Below are 21,344 nucleotides of genomic sequence, written 5' to 3' on the forward strand. Positions count from 1 at the left end.
TTTTTTTTTTTTTTTTTTTTTTTTTTTTACTTCAATATTTTTGGTTTCAAAATAATTTAAAGATATTTTTAAGTATTTAAGGTCTGGGGTATGATAAGTATGAGATTTCTTGGATTTCAATTAATATTTCTGCCATATTAACAAAATATTCAAGATGTGATTCCAAACTGAGGCAGTTTTTTCCATGACCCGTGGCTTGGTCTTAGACATTTACTGTCATCGTAAGCAAAACTGTTCTTTTTTGTATTGTTTATAAAATCATTAGAGAAAACTCCATCTCTTAACTGAACTAGTATAATTTCCTTTCACTCCAACAGAACTTGATATGAATAGCTACTTTTCTTTCACTGAAATTACTGTTCGTGTGTTCGTGGCTAGCTTAGATATTTTCCCTAGTGCAAATGACACCTATATAAAATTAACTAAATCCACAACCTCAGGAGAATTTAAGACTTATTTCCTTCCAAGATTCGTCTTCTTGATTGAACAGAGTTGTTCTTATAATAAAAAGTAAAAAAAACTGCTATCTATATTTTTAAAAGGTTAAATCACTTGATAGCAGGAGCCAAATTGTGATAGAGTCACTCTTAACCATGTTCTTTTTTATGCAAATACCTAACGTCCAACTGACTCTATTTTATATACTCTACTTTGAAATCATACACATAGGATTTACTTTATTAGAAGCTAAGTCCAGATTGATATGCCTTGAAAGGTAAAAGAACAAGGTAACCCCAAATAAATCAATTGCAGGAAGGTTTTGGTACATAAAATCAGTATTTCGGTTTGTTTTGGGCCTCACAAAAGCATGTGGTTGATTTTGCTTCTTGAAGTGTGTGTGTGTGTGTGTGTGTGTGTGTGTGTGTGTGTGTGATAAATTCTTTAATGAATGCATGAGGGAAACTTCTGCAGAAGGCATTTTCAATGTTATGAGCAGTACAATATATTTTCTTTTATAATTAAATTTATTTCTTTTAGTACTTAATATTTCTAAGAAAGGAAAAATCAAAATGCATGAGATTTTGCTGCCTAGGAAACTAAATTATTTTTATGTGGAGAAGCTTTATATACTCTTAAAATGACAAAGAAATAGAGCTCTGTGTATGCACTTTTATTTTTATAATAATCTCTAGAAATATTGCAATTAATTTTGTGCAATGAGAACAGAAGTGTTCCTTTTCTGCTTGTGCCCAAATTGATCATGGCATTGAAATGTAAAGTTAATGACAGTCTATTATTGATTCAGAAATGATAGCAAAGTACAATCATCTTGCTAATTTCTATTTTTCTTAGAAAGAAAATGTTTTAATTGTGGTGGAAGATTTGACATTACAATGAAAATGTCTGTTGCTATTTTTTTTTTTTTTTAGGCAACTTTCATTTCACTTAGTACTACAGATACACAATTGTCTGCTTATTTACAAAGCTTCACACAAATCATCAGGCATGCTTAGCACTGGGTAAAAAGCACCCAAACTGGAAGGGGACTCTGCAAATGGAGAGTCTACTCAGTAGCTTTGTGATCTTTTAACCTCTCCAAGTCTTGATTACAACCTGTAAGACTGAGCTGATAACGGGTGCCTTCACAAAGGATGGTGAGAGTTTCAAATATAAATTTACATCACATCTGTGAAAATTGTGAGCGCTGACACATTGCAGATCTGATTGGGAGATCAAAATAATCCAGATAATGAACTTAATAATACCCTATTTTTGCAGCAGCTTTCTTTATTATTAACAGATTACTTGTGCACGCTGCATCAGTGGTTCTCTTATAACATGCATACTAAAAAGCAGCTTGAGGAAAATCTTTACCTGAGCAAAGAGTGTGTTTGAAATTTTGATGTAACTGCTGGTAATTAGAAAATAAAATGAAAATTAAACATAATTTCCATTTCTATTATATTTAATGTAGAACTTAATAATATTAATATTACATTTATATATCTTTTTCTTTTTGCTAATTTTGGTAGTTTCTTCAGTTCTCAGTCCTCCATTTACAACAGCAAATGAAAGCATGTCAAAATTTACTTTTTTGCCTCAAAAATCTTGGCCTATATTTCCAGATCTGGAATTATCCTTACAGTGACATTTTCCTCGTCTCATTTAACACCTTGCCTTTTCCTTATAAAATCATATTCTCTTTTCATCAGTACATCTGCCCAAAACACTCTTCGCCTTGACAGTTCTATCCCACACTCGCCTCTGAGCTTCTAACAAGACCTACCTCTGGGAATTGCAAAGTGCCATATTTAAAAATCTCTCAGCGAGATGTACAGGCTTCCCTGTGTGATCATAAGGGACCCCTCAAATCCGAGTTTTAGAGCTAATCTATGACAACTGATAAGCTCAGTGTTTTCACATTAGTGTATTTATGTTGTGCTAATATACTTAAACAGTGTGTATTTCCTTTGAGAATTTTTCCACACACAACTTTCTTATCAGCTTTCTTTTAATTTCTAAGGTAGAAGTCTTGCATATTTAATGAGAATTGGCTGTAGCTGGACCTGTGAGCTAAGAAGCATAACCAAATGGGAGGGAAGATGTCTTAGATGTCACAAAGAGTCAATGAAATACTAGTCTGCAATAAAAAGGCTGAAATGATCAATATACAACAACAGGGAAGAATTTCAGTCTAATGCTAAATTATAGAAACCAGACATAAAGATTACATATTGTATGAATCCTGTCTGAAAGGGCAGTACTACAAAGATAGAAACCAGATCAGTGCTTGCCAGGAGACACCAGGAGGACACTGCCTAACATGGGGCTTAAGGGGAATTTTTGGAGTGATAAAAATGTCTTCTTTGAAATAATAGTTACAAAGCTATATACATTTATCAAACTTCTCAATGATATACCTAAAAAGTGATTTCTACAGAGTAGAGGTCATACTTCTGTGACTTAAAAAGTTAACTTGTTAAAAAAGAGAGAGAGAGAACATACTTGTAGTTTTGAGTCGTATAACATCACTTTCTGGGGAAGTTTTATTGATAAATATATTACAGGTCTGTTCTTCATCCATTTCTATGTCTTGCCCTAAATGTCTGACAGCAGCAGTTTTAAAGAACTAAAGGCTAACAATATAACTTATTAGTGTCCTGAGAAACTTTAGGATGAAATGATACTAACGAGTATATTATGAAATGTCTGCCCTAGTCATTTTTATTTTTTTTTAATCATCAGCAATTAAGCTACTTCTCCCAGGCTTTTTTGCTCTTAATATTAATGACTAACAAATTCTCTAAGGTAAATGGTATTAGGCACATTTTAAATAAGAGGGATATAGGGTGAGAGTGATGTCAATGACAAATGTCACAGGTACCTCTGGTTTCAAAACCAGCACTAGAAACTACAGTGCACTGTTTTGACTAATTTGATGCTAGTTTTAATTCTTGAGGATGAGAGTGCATGTCTTTGGAAATAAGCTGCAGTGAAGAAATTCTTCCCTTGAGGGAAAGAAGATTTTCAAAAAGAACTGATCCTGGTTACTGAAAAAAAAAAAAAATGGGAAGAAGTGAAGGGTCTGTACTAACTGCAACTCTTTAACTCGATTTAATTACAGTAAAGAAATGCATTTATTTCTAACCTCACATAAGCTTAGTACAGCCATGATGCCAAATTTTAGTGATACTCTTTTTGAGAATTTTTCTGATGTTTTAAATTTATGTTTATCACTGAACTATTATTTTTTCAACTGACCAGTAGTCATGTTTTTAGACTTTAGTGGTTTACCACTACTTTACTTGAAAGTAGCTCAACAGTTTCTATATAATAATTTCGGTTTGAAAGTCATTATCAAGTGTAGGTATTCTTTGAGGGGACAAGGCTTACCTGTAGAGAGATGAAAAAAAAAGTCCTTAAAATGTGTTTGGATTAGCTTTCTTATTGGATGAATAATATTTTAAATAGGTAATATGTATTTGAGTCACCATCCAGCAGCTGCTCCTTCATAGTGGAATTTTTTAAAAAATGTAGCCTGCCAGAAACTCTTACCTTTTGTTTGTAATTGTCTAGCTATGCCTTTTCTGCTCGCATTGAACTGTATGTACTGCATGCTGTAGAGGTGTGCAGCTAAAATACGTTTATTCTCAGAAATATTTTTAAAATATTTTAAAATGTTTTCCTTTGCAGAATCAGACACAAGTTTGGCAGAAGGAAGTGTCAGCTGCTTAGATGAAAGTCTTGGACATAACAGCAACATGGGCAGTGATTCAGGCACCATGGGAAGTGATTCAGGTACTGCCTAACTGTTGTGTAAACCTTAAAAAGTGTGAAATAAGACACCATATAGTGGAATGCATGGGGGCTGTTCATACCCTCCCTAATGTATTTATGCAATTAAATCAATTCTTTTCTACAGTGAGTCGTTTGGAACTTTGCCATTTATTTTCTTTAAAAGTACAACTTACAAAAGTCTTAGAACCAAACTCTCATTTTGATCCAGGACATAGCTTTTTGGCCTGGTATAAACTACGTTTCATAAAATCTTGTCATCTACTTTATTTATGAGATCTGCTTCAGTTTTTTGAACCACACTTAAACTCTGTATGCATTTGGTACATTTAACTGTCTCCAAATGCTGCTTTTTATTAGAATTAATTTTAATGAAAATTTAACATTACCAATGAAGGAGAAGGGGCTGGAGATAACAAACAGAATCCCTCTTAGAAAGAGAGCTGGAAGGGCCAGGGATAGAGCTCAGTGGCACAGCGCCTTCCTGGCAAGTGCAAGCTTCTGAATTTGATCCCTAGTACAAAAAAAAAAAAAAAAGGCTCGAAATTGCATTCAGTTAAGAGTTCCAGTTTGTACACATAGCTTTTATTTATTTTTAAATTTATTTATCTATCTATTTATTTATTTATTTTGATTTTTGAGACAGGGTCTCCCTTGTGGTTCAGGCGGACCTTGAACTCGCTATGTAGCCCAAGCTAGCCTCGAACTCATGGCAATCCTCCTGCTTCTGTCTCCAGGGTGCAAGGATTACCACGGCGCCCGGCACACGTAGCTTTTAAACAGGAGTGGAACTTACACCGTGTTTTGTTCACTAGATGAAAACTCTACTAGGAATTTCCGCATTACTCTCGAGGGCTTGCACATCACACCAGCAACGACCGGGAGCGCCTCTTCTGAACCCCACTCCTCCATCACACTTTCTTACCAGATTTCTCCCTGGTCTGTTGGATAGGGTCACATTTTTTAAAAATTATAAACTGAATATTGGTACTTTTAGGTATAAAATACAGTTCTATTAATCTCTGATATCTTGTACCTTGACATGACAGACCTCGGTTCTTATTTTTCCCCATCCCCCTGGCCTCCCTTCCCCCCTCCACCCTTCCCTATTTACAAAGACTTGGTTTCCATTTCTTTCCTTTTCTCTTCCCTTTTTACCTTTCTCCTACCTCCCATGTGCCCAATACTTTCAGACCTTTTCTTCCTATTACAACATATCAATTACACATTTTGACCCTTATTTATACTTTTAATTCATCACACCAAAGAAACTATACGGTATTTACACGTGTGTTCTATTAATTTCCCTTAAGAGTATGTCCTCAAGATGCATCTACTCAGCTATAAATGTCTCTAGTTTCTCATTCTTTATGGCTGAGTAGTACTCCGTTTTATTAAAAAAACCCACATCTTCTTTATCCAATTTCCAGATTATTTTTTTTTATTGCTTGAATGTGTTTTCAGTGATTACTACTGAAATATTATCATCCCTTAAGGATGGGTGAAGGGTTATCAATTATAATTAACACATCAAAACCAAAAATGCTTACTAGTGTATCCAGATAAGAAGCAATGGAACACTGACAAATGAAGAAACAAATTATTTTACTCTCCATTTGTGATTCACTCATTTTCACTTTTAAAAAGTCTATAATTCCGATCACTCTGCACTCTCAGAATGAAAGAAATATAGATAAATAAGAGGCCTAACAGGGAACAGCTGCTTACATAGAGAGGGTCATCTGCCTAAAAGCTTGCTGCATTTTATCGGAGCACTGCTTCTGTTTATATATTCTTCTCTCACAATCATATCCCTGAATCCCTTCGAATAAGTTACAGTACTTTGAGGAAAGCTAATTCACGAAATGTCATTCATAGCTTTAATTATATGGGTGAATCATTTTCTGATCAATTCAGTCAGTGTTTATTAAGTTCTTGCCATGTGTTTATTTCTGTAGATCATATTTGTTTTTCTGTCATCATAAAATTGTTAAATTTAATAATTAACATTTCTATAACATGCTATTGATTCTAGATCTTAAAATATACGCTAGCTGATATTTAATCTCTTTATGGATTGTTTTAAGATGCTGGACCTCGTCCTCATTTTTATTTGTCTAAGTAAGGGCTTTTCAACAATATTTATCCATTTAATAAATATTTAAAGCATATCCTCTATGTACACAGCATCTTGCCTATTCAGAGCTGTTAGCAAATGTATTTACTGATTTTTAATCTTCAATGTGGCATGAAAGACATGATAAATCCTAATGCAACCTACTTCTGGAAAGCAAATACATTTTCAAAGACAAACACATTTTTAAGACAAACACATTTTCAAGGGATATTGTTGATGTTTTGATGGGTCAGTGTTTAGGAACAAAGAACTGCTTTGCAGAGTAGGTAGTAAAATTCTCAAGTGATAAAAATATTAAGTTTCTTAATCTCAGGTGCATGCCATAGTTGAAATAACAATAAATTCAATAAAAGATTTTTGTAAATTTGTGAGTTACTAATATATAATGAGGCATTTAAAAAGTACTAAAGTATTTTATGATTATGTTTTAGCCTTTGAGGTTGACATAAAAAAAGTACCTTATTTGATGTGTCCTTCATCTTTCTTCAAAAATAATATACTAGACCATAAGGACCATAGAAATGGACCCACATGATCACATTATGCTCTCTGGAAGTATTATACCACATAATTACTGGTTCGTTTAATGTTCAGATATTCTAATTGTATTGTGAAACATGTTTTTCCATTACCCATTTTCAGAGAGAGAGAGAGAGAGAGATAATGCTTCTCAAAAAGTGGCAATGTTTGTGTCAACACACATTGGCCTGATCTGTTGAAAGTATTTCCTTACTATTTCTAGGTAATGACTATTAATATTTGACCAAATGGAATGTTGTATTTTTTGTGGTTATATACTATAGGTAAAGGAATACTTTGTCGATTTCAAACACATGCAGTGACAGACCTTTTCTCTCCAAGAATAACTCAGCTGTCAAAATCAATGTGAGAATAAAATTTGCCACATGGTGTAGTTCCAATAGAATATTATTATTTAAACTCTATTTTATTTTATTTTTTTTACCATTGTTGTGGTATCATATACTTTAAGGTCTTCAATCATTGTTTTATGATATAATTCAAAGCCTGTGCATATTTTAAGTACTATTTTCATTATGGTGTTTATTATGCTTTATGGAGAGGCGAAAATAAACAAACAAGCAAAAAATCCAAACTTCTTTTATATAAAGGAAATTGGCTCCTGGCTTACTGATATCAGCCCAGTTTTCTCCTTCTGGTTACAGAGAAGAGAAACTCTTTTTTCATTACACAGATAAATTCTTCCTTCCCTGTGTCAGATGAATGTGATAAAACAAGAACCGGGCTGAATATTTAGCACTCACCCAGCTCTTTTTCTTTGGATGATATTCTCACACTGAATCCAACTCTAATTTTTTTTCCCATATCCACTGTGTGTTTCTCTCTTAAACTTGGGGCTGCCCAGCAGATCTCCTGGTCTTGACTCAAAAGTATAGATTACTGAGGCAACTAGCTTGCCAGATATTTTAGGGGCAGCCGCACAGTGCACTAGACTGAAGTTCTTCAGACAATGGCAGTGCATGGCAAATAATAGGTGTTCAGTAAATATTTACTACAAATAAATTTGTAGTGTACACGGGCAGTTAATTAACAATGCAACTTCATTCTGGAGACTGGTTTTGGAGTTACATTGTGAACACAATAGTCCTTTTAACATTATACTTCTTAAATTCATTAGTACAGTAAATATCTAATATACACAAGTAATGTTGATATTTACTAATTAGACTTGGTTTTAGGTTCCTGGGATAGATACTTAGAAAATCACAATATGTTTCTTTTTCTCATTTTGTTACTAGAGGATATCATAGTAAGTGTGAAAAACAAAAGGGAGAAATAATACTAAAAAGCAAAACAATTATGAGAAAGACATCATTTTATTGTTTTTAAAATCTGTGCAGAAATTTCCACAGTGAAACTCAACAGAGAATGTATTAATTTCTTCTAACCAATTTCCGAGATCAAATAACAATGTAGCAAAATTAAACTCCTGGATCTTGGTATAGACACTGCTGAAAATACATTTCCTTTATAAATATGTGAATATTCTGGTTCTTTTAAGAGAACATGATATATTCTCATAATGGAGGTGAAATATTAGGATTGAAACTATAAAACCATTCTGTAAAGAAGTAATGTTCTTAAAGAAATATGAATTTTACATAAACATAATAAAAAATGAACTGTTATAAGTACTATGGAGTTCAAAAGACATGCATAGAAAACTTGTAAAATGTGCATTTTGAATGCTGATGATCTTGTATGAGTTTTTCATGACAGTCATATCAAATTAAATGAATCAGCAGATGATCCATCGATAGCTTAAATGTATTGCATCTGTCTTTACTCACCCATACAGAAAGCGAATTTCCTGACAGATGAGTAGATGATTCTTGCTAAGTGGTATTTGGTGTGAATTTTCCTACCTGTTCAAATAGTATCATCACGACAAGTTAAAACTCACTCAAGTAGAATCATTCAGTTGGTGAAATGGAGCCATCAGCAAGTTTTTAGAAGTTAATGGCGTTATATTAGTTTAGTTTTATTGCCATCATTGAGAACAGAAAGAACACACTGGTAAATACTGTCACTCCATATTTTCTGGTGATTACATAAAACAGAAGATAGACTTTTAAATCAGTATACTTATTTTACTACATTAACTTTTAAGCTATACTTCTTTAGATGTGTTACAATTTATTTTAACATAAAATTAATGCATGTTAGTACCTACTTTATCATTAATACAAATTTTAAAAATCTATATTAATTGGAAATATTTTTAATATACTGTGCTTTAGATTTCAGGAAAACTTAATATGCAGAGGAATACATATAAGGAACTTACAAAGATCACAAATCAAACTAAATGGCAAAATTAGTCATAATTTAGTTTCAAGCAATAAAATTACTTTTACCATCAAATGAAAACCTAACAACTATAGGGTAACATAGGAAGAGTTTTTCTCCTACTCTCTAGATATCACATTGTACAACTTAATTTCCTCAAGTGGAAAAGAAGACTTCACACACTGTATCTGCAGCTTCCACGTCTACGCATTCAACCAACTGCTGATCAGAATATTTTTTGTACTAAACACATACATTTTTCCTGTCATTATATCTTAGATAATGCAAAATAACAACTACTTACATAGCTTTTACATTACATTGGGTATTATAAAGTAATCTAAAAATTATTTGAAGTATGAGGAATGAACTCGAGATTTGGGTACCCACAGGGATTTTGGAACCGATCCTCCACAGATGTAAGGACTCTCCCTATGTATATATGTGCTTTTTGGCATTTAGTTGTCAGACAATTTTTTTGACAAGTGAAGGAGCTAGTATCAGCTGTAATATTCTCTTTGTAATGAAATATAGAGGTGATACAGAGCAAGGAGGATTAATGAATTCCACTGTCCTAGTGCTCTTGATTTTTTTTAGGTGGCAGGGCTAAGAAAAATAAAACAAGAAAGAACAGCTAACCGAAGGAATGAAGGAAGTCTGATGCATTAACAACCACAACTGCCCGTCGTGTACCACAACATTTTCTGTAAATTTCCCTTGGCTTTGCCCACTCCGAAAACATTCCCAGCTCGTGGAAAACAACCCCAGCTCATAAGCTCCTGGGCCGCTGACTGTTAACTCACTCCCTTTACAGCCCTGACCCCTATACCACTTCCGTGATGGAGCCCCTGGGTTAGAACCTGCAAATGCAGTGGAGACACTCATCGATGCATATAGAAAACAGAAAAAGGATGGTTTGAAAAAGAGATCTAAATCTCAGAGACCTGCGATCAACTAAAGACTCCTAGCCTCAGTTATCTTATTGAACCTTTTATTTTTGTTCTTTTTAACTTACTTCAGATGAACCAACTGTGGCAAAAAGAGCATCTCCTGAGCCAGAACTGAAGCTCAGGTCTTACCAAATGGAAGTCGCCCAGCCAGCCCTGGAAGGGAAGAATGTCATCATATGCCTCCCTACAGGCAGTGGGAAAACCAGAGTGGCTGTTTACATTACCAAGGATCACTTGTTCAAGAAGAGGCAAGCATCTGAGCCTGGAAAAGTTATAGTGCTCGTCAATAAGGTATTCAAACAACACAAAAGCAGCATCACTTCTTCAGCTCCCCGTTATTATTCGAAGCTTTTATGTAATAATATTTGTAGCAGTGTAACACAAAGATTTAACTTAGGTAGAGTGGCAAAATAAGCCATTTACTTTACAGTTAAACTTACGTTTTACAGGTACGTCTAATAAGGGCTTAGCCTTAAAATGGTATTCTGTGCATAAAGCCATAACATAAAGTCAATATAGGCATAACTTATGTATAAATATTGTGCTTGCCAAAATATGCTTCAAGGTCAACCAGTACTGACTTAAGTCATCATTGCATGTAAGCATGAGTGATCTGAAAATATCCCGGAATCTAGAATCAAATATTGTCTGTTAAAATCTCTTTACTATATGATGCTTATTCAAAGATAGTAAGACCTCTTTATCCCCAATATATTATGATGTGGTTTGAAGATAAAAAGTAAGTTAAATAAATATTTGATTTATCCATTCCAAGATGAACATGTAAACATTGTACAAAGATTATATATATTATATATATGTAACATTAAATGCAACTGAAGTTTTCTTTGATAATTCATATCTTGTATCTGAAGTTTTCTTCATTATAAAACAAAAGTAGATATTTGAGCTTTGTCGTTGTAATGATAATTTATTGATTTATACATTTCTACATTAAGAACATTTTTCCTATTTTATGGAATAAATTTAAGTACACTTTTCATAAGCAGGTACAATATTTTTCCACTCTTATGTTTTCATTTACATAGAATATAGCAACAGACTCTAAAACTTCCCATGTTTTAGATTCCTATTGTGTTTTAGATTCCTTTAACTGCAACCTGCTCTTCAGTACTAAATATTAGTATAGAATCCATGAATTTAAGAATCAATTTTTTCAGTAATTTCTGTCATAATTCCAAATGCATATTTTATATATCTGTTAAGCCTAGATGACCCTCCTTTACATACTTATACATACTTTTAGAACACTTGGTTTTTTCACTTGTTTTTCTGATAATGGTGATTCATTAGACTGTATTTGTCCATAGCTTTTCATATATTCATATTTTATAAATGATACCACCTTTTAGCATAAAATAACTTAGAATCCTATTTCTACCTATGAGTTTAGTTCAAATTATTTACCTTAATTGACTCATCATAAAATTAACAAAATAATAACTATCAAATTAGTTTGTGTGTGTGTGTGTAGAGAAAAGGTCCATTAATGACTCAATGAATATTAACTCTTTCATCTTTTCACCTCACCTTTAAATTCACGAAATAAATACTCTAGCTAGAATGTTTCTAGCCAGAAGTGCCAGGTGTGGAGGAAAGAACAAAGTTGATTGTATTTAAAGCTACTTAAACTGGTATTTTTTTATATCATTTTATCATTTTCTCAAATTCAGCCTCAGAGAGCATTTTTCCCTATTGTCTCCTTTTTTAGTTAAATCATCTCCTCTAAACCATGTAGCCCAAAGGGTAGGAGCTGTTTTTCATTCATCTCTTTCTGTTATTTCCCTTATCTGGTCAGAGGGTCATAGAGTTTGGAAGCAGCCTTTGAGATTCAGTTTTCTTCCATTGCAGAGTGGTTCTCTCACATCTGCTGGGTAACTTGTAAATATCAAGACAATCTCCCTCCTTAAAAGAAAGACCTATCTCTTCTTTGAGCAACTGACACTGTTAGAAAGTCATACTTGTATTCAAGCAAATTTGTTTCTCTGAAACGCGTGTTCTCTGGTTAGAATTTATTCCTCTGTGATTATGTAGAGAACATTATCCTAATGCCCCTGCCTCGTATTAGTTCTTCACAAAAAGAAGGTAATATCTTGTGGGTCCTATGTTATTTTTCTTTTTTCCCCTTGGGATAAATATCCACAGCTCTTTTAATTGTTGTTGTGCGTATGACATGGTTTCCAGACCCTTCATCATTCTGTGTTTTACTCTTCCAAACAATTATCTAGGACTCTTTAAAAGCAGGGTGTCCAGAGCCAGACAAAATGCTACAGATATTGTCTTACCATAACAGAGTGTAGGAGAGATGAGATCCACTCTCACTCAGCCAGTGACTGAGTTTGTCCTTGACATCCACAAATTCATCTGCACCTTGCCATAACTCAAAATCCTAAGTTATTATTTGAGCATTTTTTTTTGTTTTTTTGTTTTTGTTTTTTCTTATGATACTGGGGATCAAACTCAGGACCTTACACTTGCAAAGCAGGTGTGGTGCCACTGAGCTAATCCCCAGCTGACCCTGTTCCTTTGAAATCTGTTAAAGTACAGCTCTCTTATTTTTGTACAGTTATTCTTAAGCCTAAATGCAAATACTTATATTTATCTTTTGAAGTCATTCATTTTGCTTGGTCAGTTCGGGCCTCACGTTTTTGTATGTCTAATGCACCTTCCTGCCCATGGCATGTCCTTCTCTCAAAGCTTTATTCTAGTCAGGAACTGTTCATCCCATCAGATACAAGTGATTCTTGTGCGTGCACATGTATGGCTGTATTCAAATGCTAATTTAGCCTTTTTATTTCCTGCGCTCTTGTGTGCGCATATGAGGATAGAACTCAAATCCCTGATCTGCTCCCTATTGTTTTCTCTATAGACTTCCTAGAAATCCCTTTACTAGTTCTCCCACTTATACCATAATTTTTAGCTGTCCTATTTCTTTGAATTTTAAAATAATTTCTGCTTTTTTAAAAAAAAATTGGATTAGGAAATGTCCAGCCCAGTAAATAAAAATAATCTAAATTTTGTACCTAAGCCCAATCTCCCAGGGTACTATAACCTTTGATCTAGAAAAGAGAAATCTTGTTCCTTGATACCATTTAGTTTCATCTCCCACTGCCCTTTCCAGAGTTACCACTTGCAAATGCAGGGAGAAATGAAAACACCACCTGTGCTCCCAGGCTCTCCATCTCCTATCTGGGGCTTCCACATCACGAGAGATAAATCCCAGGTTCTTTTCAGATGCTATAATGCAGCCACATATGATTCAGCAGAAGTAGGTAGCAGTTGGGTTTGATTAGTCTTGGCAGGCACTCTGTCACATCTCAGGAAAAGGTTCGAAGGGGACCACGCACCTCCCGATTAGCCATGTCAGACTTGCATCTGGCTTTCTCTGTGTCCTTCAATAGGAAGTCAGTGTCACCGAGAATGAATATCAAGATTCCCAACACTACTTTCCCCTATCTCTCATGGTAACTTCTTTTTATTCTCTAGAGGAGACAATGATGCTTCCCTTTGGAAGGTTTTGAGTTGACTTTTATGGGGAGGACTTCATGCTGCTATGTAACTCTAAGGTAGAGAGATTATTAATTATAGCATTTAGCATGAGTATATTGAAAACTAAATCAAATGCACATCCTGTACCTAAGGAAACTATAAATTAGAAAGAAAATGAGAGGCTTAAATTTCTGATATAATGATTAATATTTTACTGGACTTATAAAGCACTAATACATATATTATCTCATAAAATCCACATAGCTACTCTATGAGGTTATTATTATTATTCATTTTTACCATCAGAAAATTAGCCTCCAAGATTTTAATTGTCCTTTTAGGGACCATTAAGCCAATAAGAGGCAGAGATGAGATTTGAACCCTTTTCTGAAGTCAGTTGGCCTCTCTTTCCAACATCTTCTACAGCTAAAAAGAAAAAAATAGGTGATATAGCAGAGAAATTTTTGAGCAGTAGCAATGTGCCAGCTTCTGTTTCATTTAATTTTCACAACTGTTTGATAAGTAAACTTGATGTTATTTTTAATGAGAAAATGATGATGCCTGAAATGATCTGGACCTTGTCAAAGTCACCCACAAGCAAGTTACTGGAATGGTTCTTTTCAGAGCTTTCTTCCTCCTGAAGAATGGTAGTTTTTCCCTCAAATTGATTTCCTGCTCTGTTTCTCAGAGTTGGTTCTATTTTTTTTTTCTGACTCTCATTCAGATCACTCCTTATGTCTTACATTTACACAGTGGAAACTGTACTTGTAGAAAAATCAATCAGGAGCAGCTTTGTGGGAAAGAGTGAAAAGCTGTAGCACTCCAATTGTAAAGCCTTGACAATCATATGGGAGCTTCATTAAAGTGAACATTTCAAAATTCTGCCCTCAGAGTTAGTCCCTAGCTTCAGTAGTTCTTGACTGGGGCTCCAGCATCTGCATTTTCCAAATCTCTGAAGTGATTTTGTGGCAGGTGAACCAGAAAGATTGTGCTTTGACCAGTTTCCAACTGATGGACAAATGGGCTGTTTCCAAGTTTTATCTATTACAAACTGTGGCACTATAAACATAGGTGTTCATATATCTCTGTGATATGATTCTTTTAATTCTTTCAGAAAGATACCCAGCAGAGGGATAGCTGGGTCAAATGGGACCTCTAGTCTCAGCTCTTTGAGGTATCTCCATATTGATTTCCACAGTGGTTGCACCAGTCTGCACTCCCACCAACAATGGAGAAGGGTTCCTTTCTCCCCACAACCCCTCCAACATTTGTTATTGTGTGATTTCTCGATAGCAGCCATTCTTTGTGGGGTGAGGTGGAATCTCAGTGTTGTTTTCATCTGCATCTCTCGATTGACCAGCGATGTGGAACATTTTTTCATATATTTACTTGCTGTTTTTACTTCTTTATCTGAGAAATGTCTGTTCATTTCATAAGCCCATTTTTGAGAAAATGAAGAAATGGAAATGAAGTGTTTGTAAAGGGGGATGGAGGAGGGGTGAAGGGAGGGCAGGGACAAGGGGGAAAAATGAGAACCAAGACCTGTCATGTAAAGGTACAGGATCCCAATCATGAATGTAACTGTGCTGTATACCTACAATGTACCAATAAACTCAATGAGGAAAAAAGAAAGACTGTGCTTTGAAAAAAAAAATAAATGACAGTTTTTCCTCATTGCTTTTCCACCTTATGGTAATGTTTTTTTCACTCATTAACCCTGATTATTGATCTGAAGTCCACTGTGCCCCCTTGGAATTGATAGATTCCACGTTACCCCTCTTCACCGTCCTTCCCTCCACATCCTTTCTTGAAAATCTCCATCCTCCCTACTGAATAATAATGTAAGCGATGTTCTCCGTGTGATGCCATCTTCATCCAGGGGGATTATACAAACTTTCTTTAACACATAAATGAGGCTTCCCTGCAAGAAAAAGAAGAAGAAGGGATACTCGGCAGATTAGTGGCATGTACCCATTGATTACCTTGTCTGGTAACCACATCAAGAGAAACAGAAAGTGAATCTGCAGAGGTTTGCCCTTGAAATTCTTCCTGCCAACTCTATTTGTCATGCTGTGTACCTGTGAGCTTTTGTCGTGTAAAGCCTATTGAGATAGGACCCTTAAGATGGCCTGGCTCAGCTCTCCCCCAATCCAGGAGGTATTCTGGTTGGGTAGTAAGGTGTAGAACTGTGGTGTCCATCCAACCACTCCAGCAGACATCGCAAAATGATGAAAAGCTTCCAGTTCTTTCCTAAATTGATTTGCTCTTTTGATTTTGCTCAGCACCACGATTCCTTCACTTCCCATCCAATCTCCTAGTCAAGGCCTTCACTCTTCATTCCTGGTTCCTGGCCCTTTCCAATCCTTTAGGCATATTGCCTTCAGCATGACCCCAAAATAAATGACAGGCTAAGTCACCTCTACAGTACAACTCATAAGGATCCTGTGAACTGTTACATAAATTTAAAATACACTGTTTAGTATTCACAGCTTAGCCCTGCTCTACAAATTAAAAATATATTCCATATCTAACATTAGTTTCAACTTAACTCTTGACTGAACCATGGTTTACCAGAAGTTGTTTCTTCCTCTTTATTATCGCTATGTATGCTTTTTCTCTCAGGAAATTATTACATTTTCTTATAACAAGGTATTTAGCTTTGTTTCATCTTGATGTATGTGCTTAGCTAAACTGAGTTCCTCTAAGGCTCCAAATATATCTTAAACATTTCTGTGTTCCAGGTACAATGTTCACACCGAACAAGCATGCAGTAAATGCATACTGATGAATACAAAAAGGCTTCATGAAGAGTCTGTTACTTCAATTTAACTGATAATAATGTAAACATTTATTTTAATCCTTCACAGATAGTAAGATTTTGACCAATACTCTTTTTGTTCTGACTTTGCTTTCTGTCTTTTTAATTATCTCATCTTTAAGGTGATGTTAGTTGGACAAATCTTCCACAAAGAGTTCAAACCATTTTTGAAGAAATGGTATCATATTACTGGATTAAGTGGCGATACTCAGCTGAAAATATCGTTTCCAGAAGTTGTCAGATCCCATGATGTTATTATCAGTACAGCTCAAATCCTTGAAAACTCCCTCTTAAATTCAAAAAGTGGAGAAGATTCTGGTGTCCAGCTGTCAGGTTGGTTGAAATGCTTATTTTTAGGGAAAAAAAATGACTTACAATATTATTGTCAGTAATAGCTGTATTAGTTGAATCGTTTTGAAATGGTGATAGTTTAAACTGTCTTCCATTCTTTAAGGTTTCAGTGAAATTCTCTACTTCCTGGGAGAAACAAGCAAACAAAAAAAGAAAGTCAGGCCTGATGGCACAGGACTATAATCCCAGAACTCTGGGAGGCTTGAAGCAGGAGAATCCCAAGGTCCAGCCACGTTCAGCCCACTGCATCTTAGTGACAGCAAAACTCTGTCAATATATATATATATACATATATATATATACAAACACACACACACACACACACACACACACATATATTTTTGTTTTGTTTTGTTTTGTTTTAAAAAGGCTGGCAGTGTAGCTCAGTGTAAAGGCTATGGATTCAATGCCCACTACTACACATATAAAAATCAACTAGGTCTCTTTGTTCTGCAAGAGAATATCACTGTAAATCAAGTAGTCATTGGACTCTTCACTTACTTCTGAAACATCTTCCAAATAGTTTTATTGGCTAGTGCATCATGTTAGAACTGCCATTTTCTCCACAGAGAAAAAAACACAGTCCTTTCTATTTTCTGTGGGAGATTGAAGAGGTTGAAGAAAGGAAAGGAAAGAGTAAAAATAAGTATAATAATGAAATAAAATATTAATAAAAGATAAAATTATTTCTCTTTAAGTAAGGCAGTTTTCACTTGATATATTCAAAATAAAATTCACCAACCCCAAATTAAATATTTTATTAAAGAACAAAAGTATAATCCTGGGTAATTTTTGGAACAAGCAGAGTGTGAATTTCGCTCCTTAATATATTTTAGCCCCACGCACTTTCTGGATATCATCTATTAAACAGGGGTCATATCTAACAGGGACACTGTCATGATTAGCATGCATGAACTTGATAGGTACAGGTGTCTTATATAGTTAAGTTTTTTCCTGTAGACTGAAGGAGTGTCATGCCAGTAGGTTGGCCAAGAAAACTTTTCTATGGCAGTTCAATTCATTGGCTTAAGATACTTTTGTCATTGTAGCTTGTTGTTTGGAAAAATAAACTACTCAATTTTTCCTTCAAGATTTTTCCCTCGTTATCATTGATGAATGTCATCACACCAACAAAGAAGCCGTCTATAACAACATCATGAGGCGTTATGTGAAGCAGAAGTTGAAAAACAAGAGACTCCAGAAAGAAAACAAACCAGTGATTCCCCTGCCTCAGATATTAGGGCTAACAGCTTCACCTGGTGTTGGAGGGGCCACAACGCAAGCCAAAGCTGAAGAACACATTTTAAAAGTAAGTCATTAGCCAGGTATAGTGGTGCACAACTGTATTCACAGCACTCTGGGAGACCGAGGCAGGATGACCACAAGTGTATCCTTGCTTGGGCAACTCAGAGACTCAGGGAGCCCTGTCCAAAAAATAAACAGATAAGTAAAAAGAAAAGGACAGGGGGTGGAGAGAAAGAAAAAGAAAAGAAAGGAAATTAAGGAAGGAAGGAAGGAGGGAAGGAAGGGAGAAAGAAAGAAAGAAAGAAAGAAAGAAAGAAAGAAAGAAAGAAAGAAAGAAAGAAAGAAAGAAAGAAAGAAAGAAAGAAAGAAAGAAAGAAAGAGAGAGAAAGAAAGAAAGAAAGAAAGAAAGAAAGAAAGAAAGAAAGAAAGAAAGAAAGAAAGAAAGAAAGAAAGAAAAAGAAAGAAAGAAAGAAAGAAAGAGAAATTTTAAAAAAGAACTAGGAATGTAGCTCAGTGTAAAAGCCTTTGGTTCAAAACTCAGGACAGGGAGAAAAAGTCATTAAGATGTACTACTGTTGATCTCAAATATTAAATGAATCACGGTAGCCCCAAAGTAGGTTGGCACTATTTGAATTTTTAACTCCCTTTCATTGAATTCAGCAAAACTCATTAGCATAAAAAACATTCAGAGAGGTACTTATTAGCTCCAAATTTAATATATTTCTGGGATTAATGATTAATCTGTAGTCTGTAAGGGCAAAGGTTGCTTCCAGCTTTGTCCTGTCTTCTTTATGTGTGGAAAAGGCTGGTAAGATGACCCATAGATATCAAGATGACCCTTAATATGCCTATGTAATATGATTAGCTCATAGTCATTCTCTGTCAATTTCTGTAAATTGCTTTTACGTCTCATTCTCAGCTGAAAAATGGAAATTAAGGGATGAACAGAAAAAATACTACTTTTCTGGAATTTCTCACCAACTGGATTTAGAAGGTTGTTTTTATTATATCAGGATAAATATTGATTAATCAGATCCACAGTAAAGCAATACTAAAATGCTTTATTTAACAAGTAACATTACATATTACATGAAATTTTATATGCCATTTATGCCAAAACTTACATACTACATATTTCTTATGCAAGAAATACACTGAATCAATTACAAGGAAATAGTATTTCCATATTTTAAAATGTTTCTTTTCCAGATTTGTGCCAATCTTGATGCATGTACCATTAAAACAGTGAAAGAATATTATGATCAACTCAAAGACCAAATAAAGGAGCCATGCAGGAAATTTGTGATTGCAGATGACACCAGAGAAGTATGTGTTTAATATTTTCCGTCTACTTAATTGGTAATACCATATTCACCCGAAGCAAAGCGAGGCTAATTTGTATTGTCAACCTGAATAATACTATTCTAAAAGTTTTGCAAACAAGTTATAGTTTTAGATGAATATTTTTCAAAATTGATATTAGGTAACAAGGCAACACTGTTGTCTCCATCCTTCTTTTAGTTTTGTGTGTATAAAAAGTAGCTCAGTAATTCATTAAATATAAGCTTTGAAGTGAAGGTGTTAGTTAAGGAAGTTTTATAGATAAACTTCAGGGATTATGACAGTTGATTTTACCCCCTTTTTTGCTTTCTGAATGAATTCCAGTATTGATTTTGTGACATACCACAGATCCATTTTGTTGCTACTAGATTACACTTGGCGATTTTAATGGAAACCTTGTTTTAATACTTGCATATTACTTTCTTAGGAAATAACTGCCATGATAAATAAATTAAATTTTAATAGAGCTTTCTCATGAATATTTTTACTAATTATAAGAATCACTGAGAGTCAATTTGGACATGAGGCCAGTAGGTTATGCCACTAATTTCTTCAGTAAAATTGAAAGAGCATGATAGGGGCCGGGGATTTAGCTCAGCAGTTCGGGGGCCTGCCTTGCAAGTGCAAGGACCCGAGTTCAATTCCCGGGTCCAAAAAAAAAAAAAGAGCATGATAAATTTTAGCTATCTGAAATTAATAACAACTTTAATATAGTTTAAAATCTACCTCGTGAGGATATTGGGCTTAAGTGATGTATGTGCAATAGATAATGCTGAGCTTAGAAATGTAATAGGTATTCACAGTGATATATGTTTACCCATGTTTATAGCAGCACAGTTTTTTTTTTCAGGTTTAATTGAATTTATTGGTACATTTCAGGGATACAGTACAGTTACATTCATTGTTGGGATCTTGTACCTCTACATGACAAGTCTTGATTCTCATTTTTTCCCCTTACCTCTGCCCTCCCTTCACCCCCTCCTCCCCTCCCCATCTACAAACACTTTATTTTCATCTTTTCATTCTCTCACATTTTTATCTTTTCCCTTTTTACTCTTCCCCTACCCATCCCATGTTCCCTACACCTTTAGCTCCTTTCTTCCCATTTCTAAATGTCAGTAATCTTATTAGAATCTTATGCATTGTTGCAGATTATTCACACCAGGGAAACTATTCGGTATTTACACATGTGTGACATTTATTTCACTTAGAAGTATATCTTCAATATGTATCCATTTTCCTACGAATGAATCTATTTTCTCATTCTTTACAGCTGAGTAATATTCCATTTTGTAGAAAAACCACATCTTCTTTATCCAGTTTCCAATGGATGGGCAAATGGGCTGTTTCCAAGATTTAGCTATTACAAACTGTGCCGCTATAAACATGGGTGCACGTACTTCTCTGTGATATGATTCTTTTAGTTCTCTTGGAAAGATACCCAGCAGAGGGATGGCTGGGTCAAATGGAACCTCCAGTCCAAGCTCTTTGAGGTATCTCCATATTGATTTCCACAGTGGTTGCACCAGTCTGCACTCCCACCAACAATGGAGAAGGGTTCCTTTCTCCCCACACCCCTGCCAACATTTGTTATAGTTTGATTTCTTGATAGCAGCCATTCTTTGTGGGGTGAGGTGGAATCTCAGTGTTGTTTTCATCTGCATCTCTCGAATGACCAGTGATGTGGAACATTTTTCAAATATTTTCTTGCTGCTTTTACTTCTTTGTCTGAGAAATGTCTGTTCATTTTGGATGCCCATTTTTGAATCGAGTCTTTAAATTTGGGGCGAAATGATTGTTTTGAGTTCTTTATATATCCTTGATAATAGTCCTTTGTCTGAGGTACAGCTGGTAAAAATTTTTTCCCACATTGTAGATTGTCTCTTAGTTCTGCTAATGGTTTCTTTTGAAGTACAGAAGCTTTTTA

At 34.8% G+C, this 21,344-nt stretch overlaps 1 protein-coding gene across 2 annotated transcripts in view; it reads left to right on the forward strand.

Annotated features, from left to right (window-relative positions):
* Ifih1 (interferon induced with helicase C domain 1) overlaps window positions 1-21,344 on the forward strand; it is a 64,228-nt gene that overhangs the window by 25,334 nt on the left and 17,550 nt on the right. For both annotated transcript variants that reach the window (XM_010606848.2, XM_010606849.1), the window contains exons 4-8: window positions 4,135-4,239; window positions 10,223-10,443; window positions 16,603-16,813; window positions 17,923-18,140; window positions 19,286-19,402. In XM_010606848.2, coding sequence (XP_010605150.1) covers window positions 4,135-4,239; window positions 10,223-10,443; window positions 16,603-16,813; window positions 17,923-18,140; window positions 19,286-19,402 — 872 coding nt within the window. The remainder of the gene's footprint in view (window positions 1-4,134; window positions 4,240-10,222; window positions 10,444-16,602; window positions 16,814-17,922; window positions 18,141-19,285; window positions 19,403-21,344) is intronic.

The sequence above is a fragment of the Fukomys damarensis genome, unplaced genomic scaffold (genome assembly GCF_012274545.1).
Source record: "Fukomys damarensis isolate Sample0158 unplaced genomic scaffold, DMR_v1.0_HiC HiC_scaffold_26, whole genome shotgun sequence".
NCBI classification, from domain to species: Eukaryota; Metazoa; Chordata; class Mammalia; order Rodentia; family Bathyergidae; genus Fukomys; species Fukomys damarensis.